This window comes from Camelus bactrianus, chromosome 16 (assembly GCF_048773025.1).
Source record: "Camelus bactrianus isolate YW-2024 breed Bactrian camel chromosome 16, ASM4877302v1, whole genome shotgun sequence".
Taxonomy (NCBI): domain Eukaryota; kingdom Metazoa; phylum Chordata; class Mammalia; order Artiodactyla; family Camelidae; genus Camelus; species Camelus bactrianus.
The window spans coordinates 59,470,555-59,488,783 of NC_133554.1; the positions used below are offsets into that span (position 1 = coordinate 59,470,555).

The 18,229-nt window shown below is 52.7% G+C and overlaps 1 protein-coding gene across 11 annotated transcripts in view; it reads right to left on the reverse strand.

Moving 5' to 3' along the window:
• The window catches only part of CCDC57 (coiled-coil domain containing 57), a 73,010-nt gene that overhangs the window by 12,174 nt on the left and 42,607 nt on the right, over positions 1 to 18,229 (reverse strand). For 7 of the 11 annotated variants that reach the window (XM_074344014.1, XM_074344027.1, XM_074344021.1 and 4 more), the window contains 3 exons: positions 6,277 to 6,377; positions 4,711 to 4,830; positions 4,138 to 4,354 (listed from right to left, as the gene is read on the reverse strand). In XM_074344014.1, coding sequence (XP_074200115.1) covers positions 4,138 to 4,354; positions 4,711 to 4,830; positions 6,277 to 6,377 — 438 coding nt within the window. The other 4 variants (XM_074344017.1, XM_074344015.1, XM_074344016.1 and 1 more) reach the window with 4 other exon arrangements.

Here is an 18,229-nt window from a genome sequence, read left to right on the forward strand (position 1 = left end):
GGCGGTCGGCCCCTGGGGCAGGCCCAGTGGTGCCTGTCTTTCTGCGGGAGGCCACATTCCTCCCAAGCTCCTGCCCACTATCCGTGTGACCCCAGGGACAACCTTGGCCCCTCCTGACATCCGCCCAGAGCCCTGAGGAGGAGGCGGGGGTGGAATGCCGGCTGGGACTTGGGAATTCTGACTACCTGGCCTTGGGTGGTGACTCGGTGCCCTGGGCCTTGGTGTCCTCACTTGAAGACGGGGACCCAGTGGCTGGAGTGCCTTGGTTTACTGTGAGGAGCAGGGCCTTCGCTCTGGTGAGCCTCCAGCTGGACTCCGCTCTTTGAGAAATCGCTCAGATGGCCGTATTTATTATGGTAACAATTGGTATCCAGCCCCACCCTCCCCTGAGCCCAGCCCCCTCCCCAGAGCAGGCCTGCCGCCCCTTTCGGAGCACTTTTCTACCCTCCTGTGTCCCAACTTCATGACCACACGAACACGCATCTTCTTCCGTTGCAAGCTTTCATGGTCACCTTGGAAAAGGGTGCAAACCTGAACGACCCACAAACCACACAGAAAATGGCCAATCTCACCCACAATTTGAAAACTGCAAAATAAAATCAATGATGAAATACCATGTTTCACCTATCAGATAGGCAAACAGGAAAATGCCCGATGAAGACCTGCCAGTGCTGGAGAGAGGACAGGTGCTCTGCCCCATGGCCGTGGACATGAATTGAGCCAACGCCCACAGGGTGATTTGGTAACACCCTCAGAGCTCAAACCACCCACACCTCTGACCCAGCAATTCCAGGTTTAGACACACCAGATCCATGAGTGCCCCGCAGGCACCGCAAGCTCACTGCAGCGCTGCTGAAGCTGAGGACTGCAAGGGATCCCAATGTCCCTGAACGCGAGACAGGCTAACGTGGCGGGCCACTCAGCTGCCACAGGGCCTCTCCGCTCCACGTCCACCGCTGCAGAGTGACGCTGCAGACAGAGGCTCAGAAGCGGGAAGAGGACACACACGCACATTTCAACACACCCTCTACAGCCAGGGTGGCGTGCGGGCCCGTCCGAGGGGAGCGGGGAGCTGGACGGACAGCCAGGTGACCGGGGACGGGAGGAGGAGGCCGACTGTCACCTGGAGCCCCCTGCGCTGTTTTAGTTTCTTAGCCACGTGGGGCTGGACGGGTCTTCAGCCCCTCTGCGCCAGGGGATGCGCCACACGGCGCTGAGAGGGGCCACCTGCACACGCAGCGGGGACACATGGGAGGCTGATGACTCCCACAGCCCCCGGGACAGACCCACCAATAAATGCCCTCCAAGAAGGCCGAGCGGCCCGGCCTTGCCCCCCAAGGGCTGCCTGGCCTCGAGCTCAGATGCCTGTCTTTTCTGGTGCCGCCCGGGCTGTGTCCGCCCTCACGGTGCACCTGCTCAGCCTGGATGACTGACTTTTGCCATGTTGGAAATCTCTTTCTAGTTGGGTTAGTTATGAGGTTAAAAAAGAAGAATCTTAGAAATCAGGATTTTTAGGTCACATTTAAGGTTATCACCTTCTAGTCGCTTGTAAATAGTTCCAATTCTGTGTATTTTCAGGTTTGATTTGAAGGCATTTAACGGCGCCCGGCCGCGGTGGAGCGTGTGGTCAGAGGTGGGAAGTGGGGGAGAGGCCCACACCCGCCCTCGGCTCCGACATGCCTCTCAGCCCAGGCGGGGCCTCTGCCCTGCGCCGTGGTGCCCAGCCCAGGCCCACAGTTTGCCAGAGCAGCTGATGTGGATGAGGGCTGGGCATCACTCCACCCTCTTCCCAAGCATGTTACTGCTCTAGATATCGCAAAATCTAGTTTCTTAGCTTCAAGGAAAACTCTGTGCCTCTTTTGTTAGACTTGCACTCACTGGTTACTTCAATTTGGAGAAAACAGCTATCTTTCTAATATATTTTTTTTGTAAAGGGTTTTTTTTTTGTTGTGTAACATAATTTAAGGCAATAAATTTTTTAAAAGAATTTCACACATGTTCTGATTCTTTCCACAGCCCATCAACCCTTAGTTCCTCCAACGTCTGAGTTGTCATCTTCAAGACAGCCCTTCCAGTAATGTTTGCTCAGTCAGCAGCTGTCAGTCCACAGTTCTTCTCGTCGGGCTTCTATGATGTCCAGCGGAACATGAGCACGGTTCAAAGGCTCCTCACCGGGAACCTGTGGGATCCAATTTTCTCAAGCAGCTGACTTCGGGACTATCACATGTTTGGGGTCGGGGAAGACGGGTCTGCCTGGCTCTGAATTTCAGGCACCCTCTAAATATGCATTCAGTTCAAATCATTTACTCCTAAGCTCGACACACCCTAGACCAGTGCTGATCGTTGCCAATTCCCAAGATAAAAAAGTTTGACTGTTACTATGTTTTTCATAGTTTATTTAGCAGCTCTGTCTTGTAGTTCCTTCCACAGATCTAACATGTAGTTAGTTCTGTGAGTAAAGGAAACCACAGTTACTCTATGAGGCATTGACAGTGATGCAGGTCTACGAAGACGTATCTCTCTAATACTTAACACTTCTATCCAGGAAGAGTCTGTTTTTTCAAATCTTACACGTTTTGGAAAACGCAGCGTATCTTCTCTAATCACAGGTGCTCCCTGAGCCCCAGCTCCACTGGCTGGGCTCCCACTCTTCCCGGTTATCTCCCTCCATGTCCTGCCTGAGCTGGCCAGGGGTCAGGGGTCAAGGAAGACGCCCCCCCCCCCCCAGTTCTCCCAGCAGATGGAACAGAATGAAGATAAAGGAGGCCAGTGCTGAGGGGGAGGGGGATCCAGGTGAGGGGTGAAGCCTCGGAGGAGGTGAGGGCTTCAGGGGAGAGGCAGGTGCGGGGAGAGGAAGGTGGAGGGTGCCCACGTGTGGTGGAGGTCTGCAGGTGGGGGCAGGAGGGAGCTGGGCTGCACGTGTGGGAAGGAGGAGGGACAGGGTGGGAGTCCCTAAGCCACTGCTGCCAGGAAGTAGGGCGGGGGCAGGGGACTATCCTATGAGAAGACGGTGAGAGGAGGCTGGGCCTGGAGGGGCCACATCCCTTGGATCATGGATTCAGGAGGTTGGAGGAGGGGGCTGCGGTGGCCACAGGGTCTGGGGTTTGGGGCCGGGGTCCGTCTAACCGGGGCTGTCAGGCTGGGGCCCCACCTTGAGATGGAGCTGCAGCAGGACTTGGCCAGGCCTGCGGGGGCGCGGCAGGGGCGGCTCGGGTCCCACCTCAAAACCAAGAGGAGTGGGGCCTGTGTTACTGCAGACGCCACACTAAGCTGCAAAGTTCCTGGGCCCTGCCCTCCACTCAGCCTGCAGCCTGCGTTCCTGCCGCCTCACAAGGCGCTTCTGCTTCCTATGAACTGAAGTGTGTCCGGGGGGAGGGTGCAGGTCAGCAGGAGCGCGCGTGCTAGGTGGGCAACAGGTCTTGGGTTCGACCCCCAGCACCTCCTCTAAAGATGAACAAGTAAATACACAAGCCTGCCCCCCACAAATACACAAGTGAAAAGAAGCAACTCTCAGACGCGTGGAGAGACCACCACTGCGTGACGGGAGAGGCCCCGATGACAGTGACGGGGGCCTGATGGCGCGGCGGGGTGGGGGTCAGGGGGAAGCGGTGCCGGCCTTGGTGGGGTGGCTGATGGGACCCAAACCTCCGACAAAGCAAAGCCCTCGGGAAGTCACGCTGACGCGGCAGCACGCGCACCAGGCAGCGGTGCGGTGGGGGCCGGTTGCCGCGAGCTGATCTGGGAGAGACTCTGGGCTTCACACGGCGCCCCCTCCGCCCTCTCACCACACCTAGTCTCACATGGCCCCCACAAAGGTCGCCCCTCAGATGGATATTCCTAAGACCCTCACGGTTGACCATTAGAGTGGGCGAGCTCCCAGTGGCCAAGGACACGCTCTGGCCACCTGTCCTAGGGTCTCATTGTACACGGCACACCAAGCCCTTGGGCAGCGATGGTCCCTGTGGCCCGTGGACCCCACTCAGAGTACACGTGGTCCCCTTGACGCAGAGTTAGGGGACACAGTCTGTCCCTGGGAGACGCTCAGGGCGCGGGATTTACAGACCCCTAAGCCCCGCTCACTCTGCGGCAGGTCAGCCTGAGAGCCACCCCACACCATCCTCGGGCAGCGGCGCCTACCTGGAGCTGAGTCATCCGGGGAGGTGAGGCCGGAAGGGCTGGATCCCAGGTCGAGTAACTTCCAGGTGTCTTGGAGGGAACTGCTGACAACTGATGAGGACCCTTGGGTATGGGGGCCACGTTCCTCCTGGAATTCCTGAGCCAGGCGTGGCTTTGGGGACTGGTTTTCTTTCTGAGGAGTTGATCTGCAAGTCACTGTGGGGACTGGGTGCTGCCTCTGAAAGTCAGAGAAGAGAATTACCCCGGAAAGCCACCCTCTCTCCAGCCTGAGGAGGCAACAGGGCTCCCAGCCCCCTGGGGCGAGGTGATGGGGGGGGGGACTGGACCAACGCCCTGAGGCCCTGTCTCAGCAGCCACACCCAGAAGGGCCCTCGAGGGGCCTGTGTGCTCCCTCCACCAATGCACCGCTGGGACCCACCCGCAGAGGCCCCATCATCCCCAGGGAGGCGCCTGGTGACCGAAGCACTGTCACTCGGGGCAGCGGCCACCCTCTGACCCTGAGAACTCTGGGTCTGGGTGAGTCCTGCCCAGGGATGCCACACAGAGACCCTGGTCCTGGTGGGTCCTGCATACCTGCCTGGGCCTCGCCATGCAGCCTGGCCCAGTGTCCTTTCTGCAGACTGTCTGTGCCAAGTGAGCTTGGCTCTTTCCCACGCATTCAGAGAAACATTCTCTCTTGGCATTCTTAGAGTCCTGGCACGGGCGTTTAAATAAAGGAAGTTGAGTGTTCGTGGGTCACTGATGGGGTGTGTTAGGAAGAAACGCTACTCCCCAGATTTCTGGTATTAGGGACTTACCAGGCTCTGTGACAAGCCAGAGAGGGTGGTGAGGCCTCCTGGGGTCCACCAGCCAGGACGGGCGTGATGGCCTCTAAGTCACCCCCACCCTCCCAGGAGACCGGGCTTTTGCACAGCACACAATCCTTTCCCTGGTGCCCAGGAAGACAATTTTAAAAGATGCATTTTTAACCTAGCATATTGGCAAAGATTCCAAAAATAAATACCTAGGTGGGGAAAACTATCTAATTAAACATACATATGATACAGTTTGTAATTTAGTAAAATAGCAGGAAATGCACTGAAATGTTACTGGTAACTATGCTGGAGTGCTGAAAGTTGGAAGCTTTTAAAATTGTGTTAGACATACAGGTGGCCAACAGGCACATGAAAAGATGCTCAACATCGCTAACTATTAGAGAAACCCAAACCAAAACCACACTGAGGTAACACCCCACACCAGTCAGAATGGCCATCACTCAAAAGTCCACAAATGACAGATGCTGGAGAGGCTGTGGAGAAAAGAGAACCCTCCTCCACTGCTGGTGGGAATGCAGGTTGGTGCAGCCACTGTGGAAAACAGTACGGAGGTTCCTCAAAAGACTAGGAATAGACTTACCATATGACCCAGGAATCCCGCTCCTGGGCATGTATCCAGAGGGAACTCTAATTTGAAAAGACACCTGCACCCCAGTGTTCATAGCAGCAATATTTACAGCAGCCAAGACATGGAAGCAACCTAAGTGTCCATCGACAGATGACTGGATAAAGATGTTGTGGTATATTTTTACAGTGGAATACTACTCGGCCATAAAAAGAATGAAATAATGCCATTTGCAGCAACATGGATGGACCTAGAGATGATCACACTAAGTCAGTCAGACAAAGACAAATATATGATATCACTTATATGTGGAATCTAAAACATGACACAAATGAATTTATTTACAAAGCTGAAACAGACTCACAGACACAGAAAACAAACTTATGGTTACCAAAGGGGAAAAGGGGGTGGGGGGAAGGATAAATTAGGAGTTTGGGATTAACAGACACACACTACTTCATACAAAACAGACAGCCAGCGGATCTGGCTGTATGGCACAAGGGACTGTCTGGTGTCTTGTAACGAGCTAGAGTAAGGAAGAACATGTATACACACGTGTACACAGCTGAATCACCATGCTGCGCACCAGAAACTAGCACAGTGCTGCAAATCAACTACACTTCAACTAAGAAAAAACACATATAGTGAAAGAAATAAAACTGTGTTTACTATTCTTTGAAGTTTCTCTACTGAAAATGCAATACTTAAGTAATTAATAAAAGTTGTTAAAAATACGTTTCTTAGTTAAAGGAGTGTTACCTGAGTTGTGAGGTGGGGTTGCAACTGTCCCAGGGGTGGGTCGGGCGCCTCACCTGGGCCCTGGGCCTCAGGGGTGGGAAGGGGGTGACGAGGCGGTTTCCCTAGAAACGAGATGAGGGAAAGGGTCTGTCCTCTGTGTGCACATCGCTTCTGGGGCTCTCCCAAACACTCGAGAAGAAGGGCGTGTGCCCCTCCAGGACCACAGAGGACGCAGGGGAGGACAACTGGGGGCGTGTGACCTGGCGGCTCTTCAGCAGAGCTCGCGAACACCCAGAAACCTTCCACAGCGGCGCACACACCCCAGCAGCCCCTGAGAGTGACGGGCACGTCCATTCAAGGGCCCAGAGCACACCCTCCCTGCAGCAGAGGGAAAAAGGAGCACAAGTTTGTCAACTGGACGGTGAGTCTGGCGCTCAGTGCTTCCGCGTCCTGCCTTACTCAGAAATGATACAGGCATCAAACGAACATTCGTTAACTCAACCTAAAAATCTTGGAATTTATCTTGAGGCTGACGTCCCACAAGGAACAATCACCATTGAAATAGCATTTCTCAGAACAGATCCGCTTGGCTACACACGGTAGTGAGGGCTCCAGGAGTTCTCCGCCTGTGGGTTACGTGAAAACCAATACAGGGAAGGCAGACGGGGGCTCGTACCGGTGCCCAGCCCAGCAGCGAGGCCCCGCCTCTCCCTTCCTCACCTGTGCCCTAAAGGTCTTTACAGTTACAGTCCCCTCTGCTTCTTTTTGAATGTTTTCTTGTCACGTTTGCCTGAGCTGACAAGCACCGCTTCTCAGGCACCCGTGATCCCAGCTTAGCGCTCAGATCTCCACACAGCCTCTGATCCTACCCTTCTCAAAACAGAGCCCTGACTGTGAAAGAAGGTAAAACGTACAGGGTACCCTTTTCACCCTAAAATTATCCTTGAGATTTCCCAGAGGGCCCTGGAAAATCACAAAGATCTGTCCTTATACAAAGAGGGGTATAATACCCTTTAATGAAAGGAACATGAAAATACACACACACGATGCTGCACACGAGGAACTGACGCGTTGTAACTGGCTGTACTTCAAAAAGAGAGGGGTGCGGGAAATAATTGGGTCTATAAATGTGTTACGGTCGCTGAGTTTCACAAGAGGGATTGCTGGATCAGATGAGGTGCTCAGGCCACCCCATTTCATGTTACATCTGTCGGTAAAATATTACTCATAGAGCAGATCTGAGGGATTTCCTGGCACTCTGTCGGGGCCCTGGCTGCTTCCATGTCCATCCTCATCAGGGTCCTGAAGGGCTCGCCTGGCCGCGTGAGAAAACACGGGTGCAGCGCCTAGAGCTGAAAACTCAGTTACTGCTCTAAGTGTGAACCTGGTGACAGCCTGATTTCGCTCACGGGAACCCAGCATCTTCCAGGCCAGGCGTTCGCAGCTGGGGCTCCGCATTGCTCCATTGCCATGCCGACCGTCAGGACCAGCTGCTCCACGATTCCTGACTCTCCACTTGATATTCTTGGTGTATTCACAGTGCATTGTTTCAGGATTATTTTCTGTTCTATCTTACGAATTTTTCCTCTGTAAAAATTACGCTCATCCATTTTTATAAGTCAGATACACTGCTCATGGTCTTCTTTGGAAACAGGCATAGACGTCGTAGATTAACTTTATCTGGAACTTCTCTCGAGGACTAACTTTGTCTTGCAGGACACGGAAACAGCCAGATGCAGCAGGTTTGAGTAATGCCATTTGCAGTTGCGTTACTCTGGTTATGAACCCTCGCCAGACCTTTCCCTTTGAAAATGATCAGGAGGAAGTTAGCCACGGCCGTGTTAAAGCCCTGTCATCCACGTGGACAAAAAATGTTGCCTCCCATTTCGGGAAACAAAGAATGTTGCCTGCCACCGAACCACGAAGCAGCCCCCAGCTGTGGGCCCTGAGGGGACTCAGGATGGAGGAAAACAGGATGCTGGCCCCAGAGAGCTAAGAGGAGATCAAAGGAAGGGTTTTGGTGGGCCCAGAGTCTCACCAACTTCCCGTACCAAGAAGGGCGCTCAGATCATCACCTGGAGATGTCTGCTTTTTTTGTGATTTGCAGTAATCTTTAGGTGTCCAACTATATGGGTCTTTTTTTTTTTTTTCCAGCAAAAACTCCTATACACCCTGTCTCCTCCTTTACCTCCTTGGAACAGTCCCGCAGAGCTATCCGAGAGGCTATCTCCCGGGCTGTAGCCCTCAGTGTTGTCCTCAAATAAAACATAATTCTCAGCCTTTAGGTTGTGTGTTTTTATTCAGTCAACATCTACAAAGAGTTTCTGTTTTACTTTAACGAGAAAAAGAAAAAGAAAAAAAGACGGGAAAAAAGAGAAAAGAGAGCAAGCCGGGCTGCCGGGCCAGTGTGCTTGTCCTCAGCCAGGCCCGTCTCAGGCCCTCGGGGAAGCACACTGGGGCCGGCTCCTGGCGGACTGGTGAGGCCATTCTGAGACCATCCAGTGGACAGAGTCAGGATTTCCATAACTCTGGTCAAGAAGCAGATGGAATGAAGCTAGAACACTTCCTTACACTATAGACAAAAATAAACTCAAAGTGGATCAAAGACTTAAACATAAGACAAGGTAAAATAAATCTCCTAGAAGAAACTATAGGCAAAACATTATCTGACATACATCTCAGAAATGTTCTCCTAGGGCAGTCTACCCAAGCAATAGAAATATAAGCGAGAATAAACAAATGGGACCTAATGAAACTTACAAGCTTCTGCACAGCAAAGGGAACCATAAGTAAAACAAAACGACAACCTACAGAAAGAATGGGAGAAAATTTTTGCAAATGAAACCGACAAAGGCTTGATCTCCAGAATATATAAGGAGCTCATACGACTTAATAAGAAAAAAACAAACAACCCAATCCAAAAATGGGCAGAAGACCTAAACAAGCAATTCTCCAAGGAAGGCATACAAATGATCAATAGGCACATGAAAAAATGCTCCATATCACTAATTATCAGAGAAATGCAAATCAAAACTACAATGAGGTATCACCTCACACCAGTCAGAATGGCCATCATTCAAAAGTGCACAAATGACAAATGCTGCAGAGGCTGTGGAGAAAAGGGAACCCTCCTACACTGCTGGTGGGAATGCAGTTTGGTGCAGCCACTGTGGAAAACAGTATGGAGATTCCTCAAAAGACTAGGAATAGACTTACCGTATGACCCAAGAATCCCACTCCTGGGCATATATCCAGAAGGAACCCTACTTCAAAAAGACACCTGCACCCCAATGTTCACAGCAGCACTATTTACAATAGCCAAGACGTGGAAACAGCCTAAATGTCCATCAACAGATGACTGGATAAAGAAGAGGTGGTATATTTATACAATGGAATACCACTCAGCCATAAAAACCGACAACAAACGCCATTTGCAGCAACATGGATGTCCCTGGAGATTGTCATTCTAAGTGAGGTAAGCCAGAAAGAGAAAGAAAAATACCATATGAGATTGCTCATATGTGGAATCTAAAAAAAAAAACAAACCCCATAAATATAAAACAGAAACAGACTCACAGACATAGAAATACAAACTTGTGGTTGCCAAGGGGGAGAAGGGTGGGAAGGGACAGACTAGGATTTCAAAATGTAGAGTAGATAAACAAGATTATACTGTATCGCACAGGGAAATATATACAGGATCTTGTGGTGGCTCACAGCAAAAAGAATGTGACAACGAATATATGTATGTTCATGTGCAACTGAAAAATTGTGCTCCACACTGGAATTTGACACAACATTGTAAAATGACCCTAACTCAATAAAAAAAAGTTAAAAAAAAAAAAAAAAAAAAAGCAGCAGCAGCAGATGGGCTGCTGAGACTTGGCCCCAAGACTGGACGGCACAAGAACTAACCGCCCAGGACGGAAGGCACTGATGAGGAAGACGCAGCGGTTGTTTGGAACACTGTGGGTGTGACTTCAGTGCGCTACCTTCTAGGCACACAAGGAAACATTCCTCTTACCTCTTAAGCTGTGTGTAGTCCATAAAAACCTAGCAGTCTCTGGCTTTGTACGCTAAACTGAAACATTTCTAAGTGGCATCTTGGTCTCCCTGCCTGAGTCCCCCAGAGTCCTGTGCGGTGTCCTCGCTCTCCTGGCAACAGAGCCACTCGTGCAGGCTCAGACCTGTCCGTGTTCTCACCAGAGCTGGACTGGAAACACAGATTCTGCAGCCGGGGCCCCACCTGGACGGCCGGCTGTGAGAATGATACTGACTGGGTCGTCAGGGCCCACCGCTTGTCAGCAGCCCACAAAGCCCTCCCAGGAGAGCGGCCAGGGACCAGGCCTACAGACAGGAAGGCCATCTCCCAGCAGGTCCGGGAACCTCAGGATATTTCGGAAACCTCAGGGAAACGGGATTTGCTCAACATCACCCGGCCGATGAAACATGGCGAGCTCTTGGCTTCTGGGACTAAGAAGCTTTCAAAAGTCTGATCTGAAACCCTGACGCAAACTTCCAGCAAAGTGAACTCAAGGCCAACGTGGTGAAGTAACCTCTTGCTGCACCTAAGGAAACAGTCAGGCCAGCCTCGTTTTGTGATAAAAAACACCTTTCTTTGAGTTTGTTTTTTTTTTTTTTAATCAAAAGGGAAAAAACTGCCTCAGTGGAAACGCACTGCCTCCCGCACAGCCCCGGAGCTGGGAGGGTCTTGCCTTCCCCGCACCCTGCGCCCATCCCTCGTCCCTCCCTCGGAGTCTTCCTTGGCTTCCCTCCCTCTTTAGAGAAACCAGTTCTGCCTCCTTTCGCAATTCAGTCCCTTTACTCCATTTAAATGGGTGCTCTCTTGACTCTTCCCGGGAACTGGCTGTAACATTCGACTGGTTTGGTTTCTGTTGGAGAGCTGTGCTCCACTTTTTTCTGAAAATCACCCCTTCACACTTGGTTTAAAAAAATAACATTAAGCATGATGAAACACCAGAAGGGCCGCTGAGTGACACGCGCCACGGTGAGCTACGACCATCACGAGCACGCCTGCTCTAAGTGGCGCGGCGTGAAAATGGATACGGCGCCGGGGTGCAGAGCGGACGGAGGCATGGACGGGGACAGGTGCCGTGCAAACTGCAACACAGAGATCACGGCTCTTGGCGTTCCAAGTCGACAGGTGTCAGAAGCTTAGAATGCTATTAATCACGTTTAATAAGGCTGCTCAATGGCACAGAGTCAAGAGCGGAACTCGGCGCGTGCTTAAAGGTAACTGAAGGAGTTCTGAAACTCCCTTTCGAAAATTAACCGAGGGAAACCTCACTAAAACGGGGTCAGGAGGCCAGACGGGGAGCCCTCACGTGTCCCACACGTCAGCTCAGATCCCAACGGGGAGGCCAACTCGCACCTCCCACGGGAAGCACCTCACAGCCGCCAGTGGAAGGGAGAAGGCCACTGTCCTGGCCTGGGAGCAGCTCAGACAACGAAAAGCCACTGCACTTCCAACTCCCGGCTCCCTCCAGCGGGCTCTTTGTTTCCGACAGCCCCTCCCGCCTTCCCCGGCTCCTCTGTAAAAGAGCTTCCTCTCTCCTGCTTCACCCAGCTTGCATGCGGTTCGCCGTGATTGGATGTCCGAATTAAAGTTCTTTGAGCCTCCTGAATAAACCCATTTTGCTGGTAAAATAGCTGTTTTAGGTAACATTACACAGAGGTCCCCTAGAGATGCAGAGCAGACCCCGACGACCCCCAAAGCTGGCGTGCAAGCAGGCCTGGCACCCAGAGTCCAGTGAGCTTCGCGGCTTTTCTCGGCAGCCCTGGAGTTTGAGGGTGAGTGCTCCCGAATCCAAGCTCATCTTTTTGCGTTTTGGAGATCTCTGGGATCTGCCTAAAGGCTTCATCCTTTCCATTAAGGCCCTGCTTTGTCTGTGAGCGCTCACTTGGCACCTCAGCCTGACTTGAAGTCAGGCTGCTCCTCCTGGAACTGTGCTGGCCTTTGGTCCAGTTCCTTTTGGAACTGGGCCATTCAGCCATTGGCCTGATACCTTTGGGATCAGGCTGGTCCTCCTGGAACTGAGCTGGTATTTGGTCTGCAAGCTGTTTAATAATTACCCCCTTTGCTTTAGAGAAAACAAAAACAGAAACAAAAACTCTGAAAAACGGGATTCCAGTCATACAGATGTTTCGAGGGCACCCCCCATCCAAGGGTCCCAGGTGATTTTATGTTTAAAAACCATGGTCCCTCTTCATGCACATTTCTAACAAAATGGACTGATTTAGCCCAAAGTAATTTAGAACATCAAAGGCCATCATGGTGAACTTCTGGACTTCTCAAGCTTTTAAAACTGTATTAGACAGCCATGGTAGGGGGGAGGTGGGTGTAGCTCCGTGGCAGAGCGTGTTCTTAGCATGCACGAGGTCCTGCGTTCAATGCCCAGCACCTCCATTAAAACAAACAAACAAACAAAAAGACAGCCATGGCTCTGAAATCATCAGAATTAAATTGGACACCTATTTTGAGACTTCCAAACATTACCAGGAATCTAAAACTGTCTCTCTGCAAATATAACAATTACATTAACAGAGGCAAACAATCAAAGAAAGACAAAAACAGCTCCAAAGCCTCCCGCCCGTCTCCCCTGACTGCTCTGGTGTCATCTCTCTGGCCCCCGCCCCCTTGCCTCTGCCTTGGGCTCCGCCACCAGGGCCATCTTCACCCTCAGAACTATCAGAACATGCTCTTTGAAGTGAAACCTTCTGAGGCTCCAAACAAACCCAGATTACTTATGGCCCCTGATGAAGGCCGAACTGCCGGACTTACTGAAAGTTTCCTAAAGGAACTGGAGACCCCGATGGGTTTGCTGAAGAATTTATGTGGTTATTCAAACCTACCAATCTGGTTTCTCAGGTTTACATCAGTTAGTCCACTTTTGGTGAGAGGCAAGCCAAATATCGGTTGAAACTAGCCAGATGGAAACACCCTAGAGGGGATTTAGTAAAACAAACGCTGGCTTCTGGCAAGCAGCTAGAACGCTAGCTGAGAACCTCCACCACAATCACAGTGGCCTTTCCTGAGCCTGTTGGTGGGAACAAAATCCAGGTCTGCACACAAAAATCTGATGAACCTGTTCCTGACTATTATAATCGACTTCAGATTGTTTTTAAAGAAAGTTCTGGTTTTCCTTCAGAGGGTGAAGCCCCTCAGACAGCCTTTAACTCCACACTAGCAAATGGGCTGAACCAGATCTTTCTCTTTTAGATAAAAGGACAAGGTGGGGGAGGGGGATAAAATAGGAGTTTGGGATTAACAGACACACTACTGTACATAAAACAGATAAACAACAAGGACCTACTGTAGAGCACAGGGAACTGTATTTAATTTCTTGTAATGAGCTATGATGGAAAAGAATTTGAAAAAAAAAAATGTATGTATAACTGAACTGCTTTGCTGTACACTTTAAACTAACACTAAATCAACTACACTTCAATAAAAAATAAAACTAAAAAAGAAAGGACAAAGGTGGAATGGGAAGCGACATCCACTCTAGATTTAGTTAACCTGGCAAACCAGCCCACTCGAGCCCAAGAAGTCGTCTAGAAGACAGACCACTAAATTCTTAACCTTCAGCTCCCGCAAAGGCCCCTGAACGAAACCAAACACCTTCTAGGTTCTGCTGTCTTGCAAAGGGCCAGGACGCTGGAAAAGGCCTGTTACAAGTTCAGGCATTCTGGGTGCCTTCAGGCGTCCGGACAGCCTTTCCGACCTCTTCCCAACTCCCAGGCAGGGGCTCTGAGGAACGACAGGGGCCCCTCCAGCCGTCTCTGAATCAGCTCAGAGAAGCCCCTCTGCTGACTGGGAACCCACCTGTCTGTCCTTGCTGACAGCAGAGCCTCTCTCAGCGCTCGACGCCCCCCCCCACGCCCCGCTGTAAAGCAGCCCCTGCCTCACGTGCTGACGTGGCCCAGGCACTGGGGAGTCCCTGGGGAACCTCAGCGGGGCCCTGGGTCTGAAACTGCTCCCTTCGCTGAGGCCCTCTGAGAGACACACCCTTCCCCTTAGCTCCTCCACCCCATTCGTTTACGAGGCTGAGGCTTCTTGGGAGAGTATCGTGTCGGGACCTCTTTCTCTCCAAACAGGGACATAGTTTTAAAATCTGACAGTCGCCATGAAAACAGCCAAACAGGTGAATTCAACGGCCCTCTGGCCTCTTTTATTTGCTCGTCCCCAACAGTCCTGGAGCTCATTCTGGAAGCACTGATCACTTTGTCCCCAGAATCAACTGCAAAATCTCCAACTGATGTTGGCAAAGTCCACAGTGCACCTTCTGTCCACGTTCAGACGTCCCCCCAGACCCCTGCCCGGAACCCGCCAGGGCCCTGCAAGTAGAGAAGCCGTCAAGGCAGAGAGCCCCCGACACTCGGCTCTGAGGCTGGCACCAGGGCCTGCGAGAAAACCCAGGTTCCCTCCCTTGCATGTGGCTCACCGCGGGTGCACGTCCCAAACTGCAATCCTCTGCTGCTCCCCAGTGAAGCCATTTTGCTGGGAAAGTGACTGGCCATTTTCTGTCTGGGTTAACACTCCCAGTCAACGTGAGGGAGACAGAAAGCCTGAGCCTGTAACGGCAGCACGTCTAACGACTGAGCACACTGATACCGCCAGCCCTCGACACCGCCGGGCGCAGCCACTCACTCCGATAAGAAATTCCATCTTAAAAAGTGCAGCTAGTGAACAAGAGAGAATAAAATAAATGCTTAAGAAAACAGGGAAAGAACAGTCAGGTAAACCCAAGGAAAGGAATGAACAAAGATGAAACGGAACCTTCTGATAAAGACACAGGAATCCGCCCCCGGCTCCAAGCAGCTGCCTCTGAGGAAGCCCCCGGACAGAAGCAGAGAAATTCCACACACGTCCGTGTGTACGTTGAGAAACACTGTCTAGCTGTAAAATGACTATAACTCAAAGAAAGTTATAAAAAAAAAAAAGAGCCCAGCGCAATGGTTTAATGGATGGGGGGGGGATCTTAAAAAAAGAAAGAAAGAAAGAAACACTGTCTAACACGCTGCAGAAGAGATAAGAAGTGGGAAGAGGCAGCATTTAAAGAAACAGTGGCTGAGAATTTTAAAGAGTGGAAAAGGCAACCAGCAAGTCTCAAGTCTTCACACACGGATCCCTGAGCAGCTCAGATGGAGGCGGGCAGCCCCGGGTGGATGCGGGACGGCACACGGGTCGGCGGGACAGGAGCGGGACCGGGTCAGGAGGAAAACCTCAGAGCAGCCAGAGGAGGGGGGCCCCCACTCCCGCCCCCACGAGGAAGGGGCTCAGACTGACGCCCGCTTCTCCGAAGACAGTGGAGTGCTGTGTTTAAGAAAGTTGTAAGAAAAGGCCAACACAGAGGCCTCTTTCCAGCTACACCATCGTTGCAGAAAGTAGGCAAAATAAAATCGTTTTAGGAAGACACAGAGAGTCCGCTGCCCACAGACTCTCCTTGAAGGAAAGACCCATTCCCCGGACAGAAGGCCCTTCCCTCCCCGGACCCTCAGAAGACGCGCAGCGTGGCAGGGCGCTGACGCCAAGGAGCAAACGTGGGAAGAGCCTCAGCTGACCAGTTCATGAATGTGTCTGGAAATCACTGCTTCTGAATCAGTAGGGTTCACAGTGGGGTTCTGGATGCGGATGTGTGACTACAGTCAATGACTGAAACGTGAAGGGGTGTTTTACCACCTGTGTAACCGTGCCTAAGAGACAGCGCGCATCGGCCCCTAGCCACTCAGAAAGAATGAAGAGAGACCCCTGACCTGTTCTTTTTCACCAAGTCAGGAGAACGACACGGTACTGAGATACCAGCGGCCAGAACACACAGACGCAAATTTAAACACAAATTACAGCGATGAACCACGCCAGCTCACGGAGTCGGCAGAAACCATTTCCTAATGAACATCTAGCTTTTGTGACACGCTTTCCCTGCGCGGATGGCCGGTGCTCCCCAGAGGGGACGGCTCGGAGCGCAGCAGCCCCGGGCCCGCAGAGCAGACTGGGGCCGCGGGACACGAGCGTGTGTGGCATCCTCCGGCAGGCGTGTGCGCACGGCTCAGCCACGTGGGAGCCTGAGCACGCACGTCCCAACAGACCGAGCACAGTCAGGAACCTGTGTTCCCGTATAGCTGAACAATTTCTCAGCCTTCATTTAAATTTTTACAGAGGGAGGGCGCAGCTCAGTGGTGGAGCGCATGCCTAGCACGCACGAGGTCCTGGGTTCACTCCCCAGTCCCTCCTCTAAACATAATCAAATAAACGAACCTAATTCTCTACCCCTCAAAAGTTTCTAAAATTAAATTAAAAAATAGTATTTACAGTGAGAAAACAGCTTTTATAATCAGAGGAAAACCAAAGGCCTTTTAAAGCACGTTAGCTGCCCTGTGCCTCGTACACAGTGTGAGCCCAACTCTATGACATTCTGGAAAAGGCCGGACCACGGAGACAGTGGGACGGTCAGGGGTCGTCCGGGGTGGGGGAGGGACACCTGGCACTGCAGAGGGCGTCAGGCAGTGGAAACACTCTGTATGACACTATCGTGGGACCCTGTCTTCACGCTTCTGTCCAAGCCCAGACCCACCCCGCCAGGACCAAGGGTCCAGGTGTCGATGCATCAAAGCAGCTCACGGTTGTGACAGACGCTCCAGCCAGTGCGGACGTTGTGACAGGGAGGCTGTGTGTGTGTGCGGCACGGGCATGCGGGCAGTCTGCGCCTTCTGCTCAACTGTGCTGTGAACCTGAAACTGCCCCCCCCAAGATTAAAGTCTTCGAGGCCTGTTAGATGTTAAGACCCTGCGAACCACCACCTCAAGGACTCCCGGCTGTGTGCTGGGTCTGGGGAAGGAAAAGCAGAGCCGGGGGCAGGAGGAGGGGCGGGGGGCAGGGGTGTGAGGGCATCGGAGCCTCCGTCCACTCCACGCTGCCTGTCTCTGGGCCCCCACCCCCACAGGCTGTGCTGGAGACGCTGTGGTCTGGGCCTCGCCCACAGCAGGTGGTGTGCTGGCCTCTACTTGGGAGGTGGGGGGCACTCAGAGCCAGGTGGATGCGACGTAAACAGGGACTGGGCCACCTGCGGACACTGCCCCCACCCCCTCTGCCTGTCTGGAAACGTGGATCTGGGGGCCTGGACCCGAGAGGGAGGCCCGTGGCTGGCGCAGGGGCCTGACCTGGTCCGAGGGGGATGTGGACTGAAGGCTGGACAGGTGGCGGCAGGTCTGGGTCTGCTCCGCCAGGGCCCCGAGGGATGAGGTCCCTTCCCAGCAGCAGACAAGTGAGGACAAGCCTCAGGGCGGGTCCTGCCTGGCGGCGCTGGAACCAGAGGTAGCCAGAGCAGGTGTGGCTGGACGGTCTTAAGGTTTTCATATTGCTCGGTGACGATGAGATACTTCTGTCATAGCAGGTCATTCTGTCCCAATGAATGACGGCAGCCACACAGTTTACGAACCAGATAAACCATCTTTGTGAAAAAATGCATAGACTAGTCTTGCCAAACGCCCCTGCTGTCAGGTCCAAACACTCGTCGGGGAGCTTAAGAAACCTATGGCCTCGTGGTGCATGGGGAGGGGTGGCTGACCCAGAAGGAAACAGACTGTGCCGGGCATTGACACAAACTGCAGGCGAAGCAGAGGTTCCCAGAGCAAAGCCCGCCCTCCTCCACTGTCTTCTCCCCGTGCTCCTCCCCCAGGACCCCGGGCACACACGCACCACGCTGCGGTGAGCAGCCTGGCACGCGCGGAGTGTGGTCGGCGGGCCAAGCTGGTCCTCCCCGCGCGGTGAGGGCTCCTGACCCCTCAGAGGCGCCCGGCCCCGCGTGTCTGGCAGTCCTGGGGGCTTCTCCTGGACGTGCTGCCGGGCCTCCCGCCGGCGCCCAGGGCGCTGGTCCTTTTTCCCAGCAGGTGTGTGGGAGACACTCCCCCAGCCTGTTACTGGCTTTCTCTGTGTTCTCGACGGCTCTTCCTT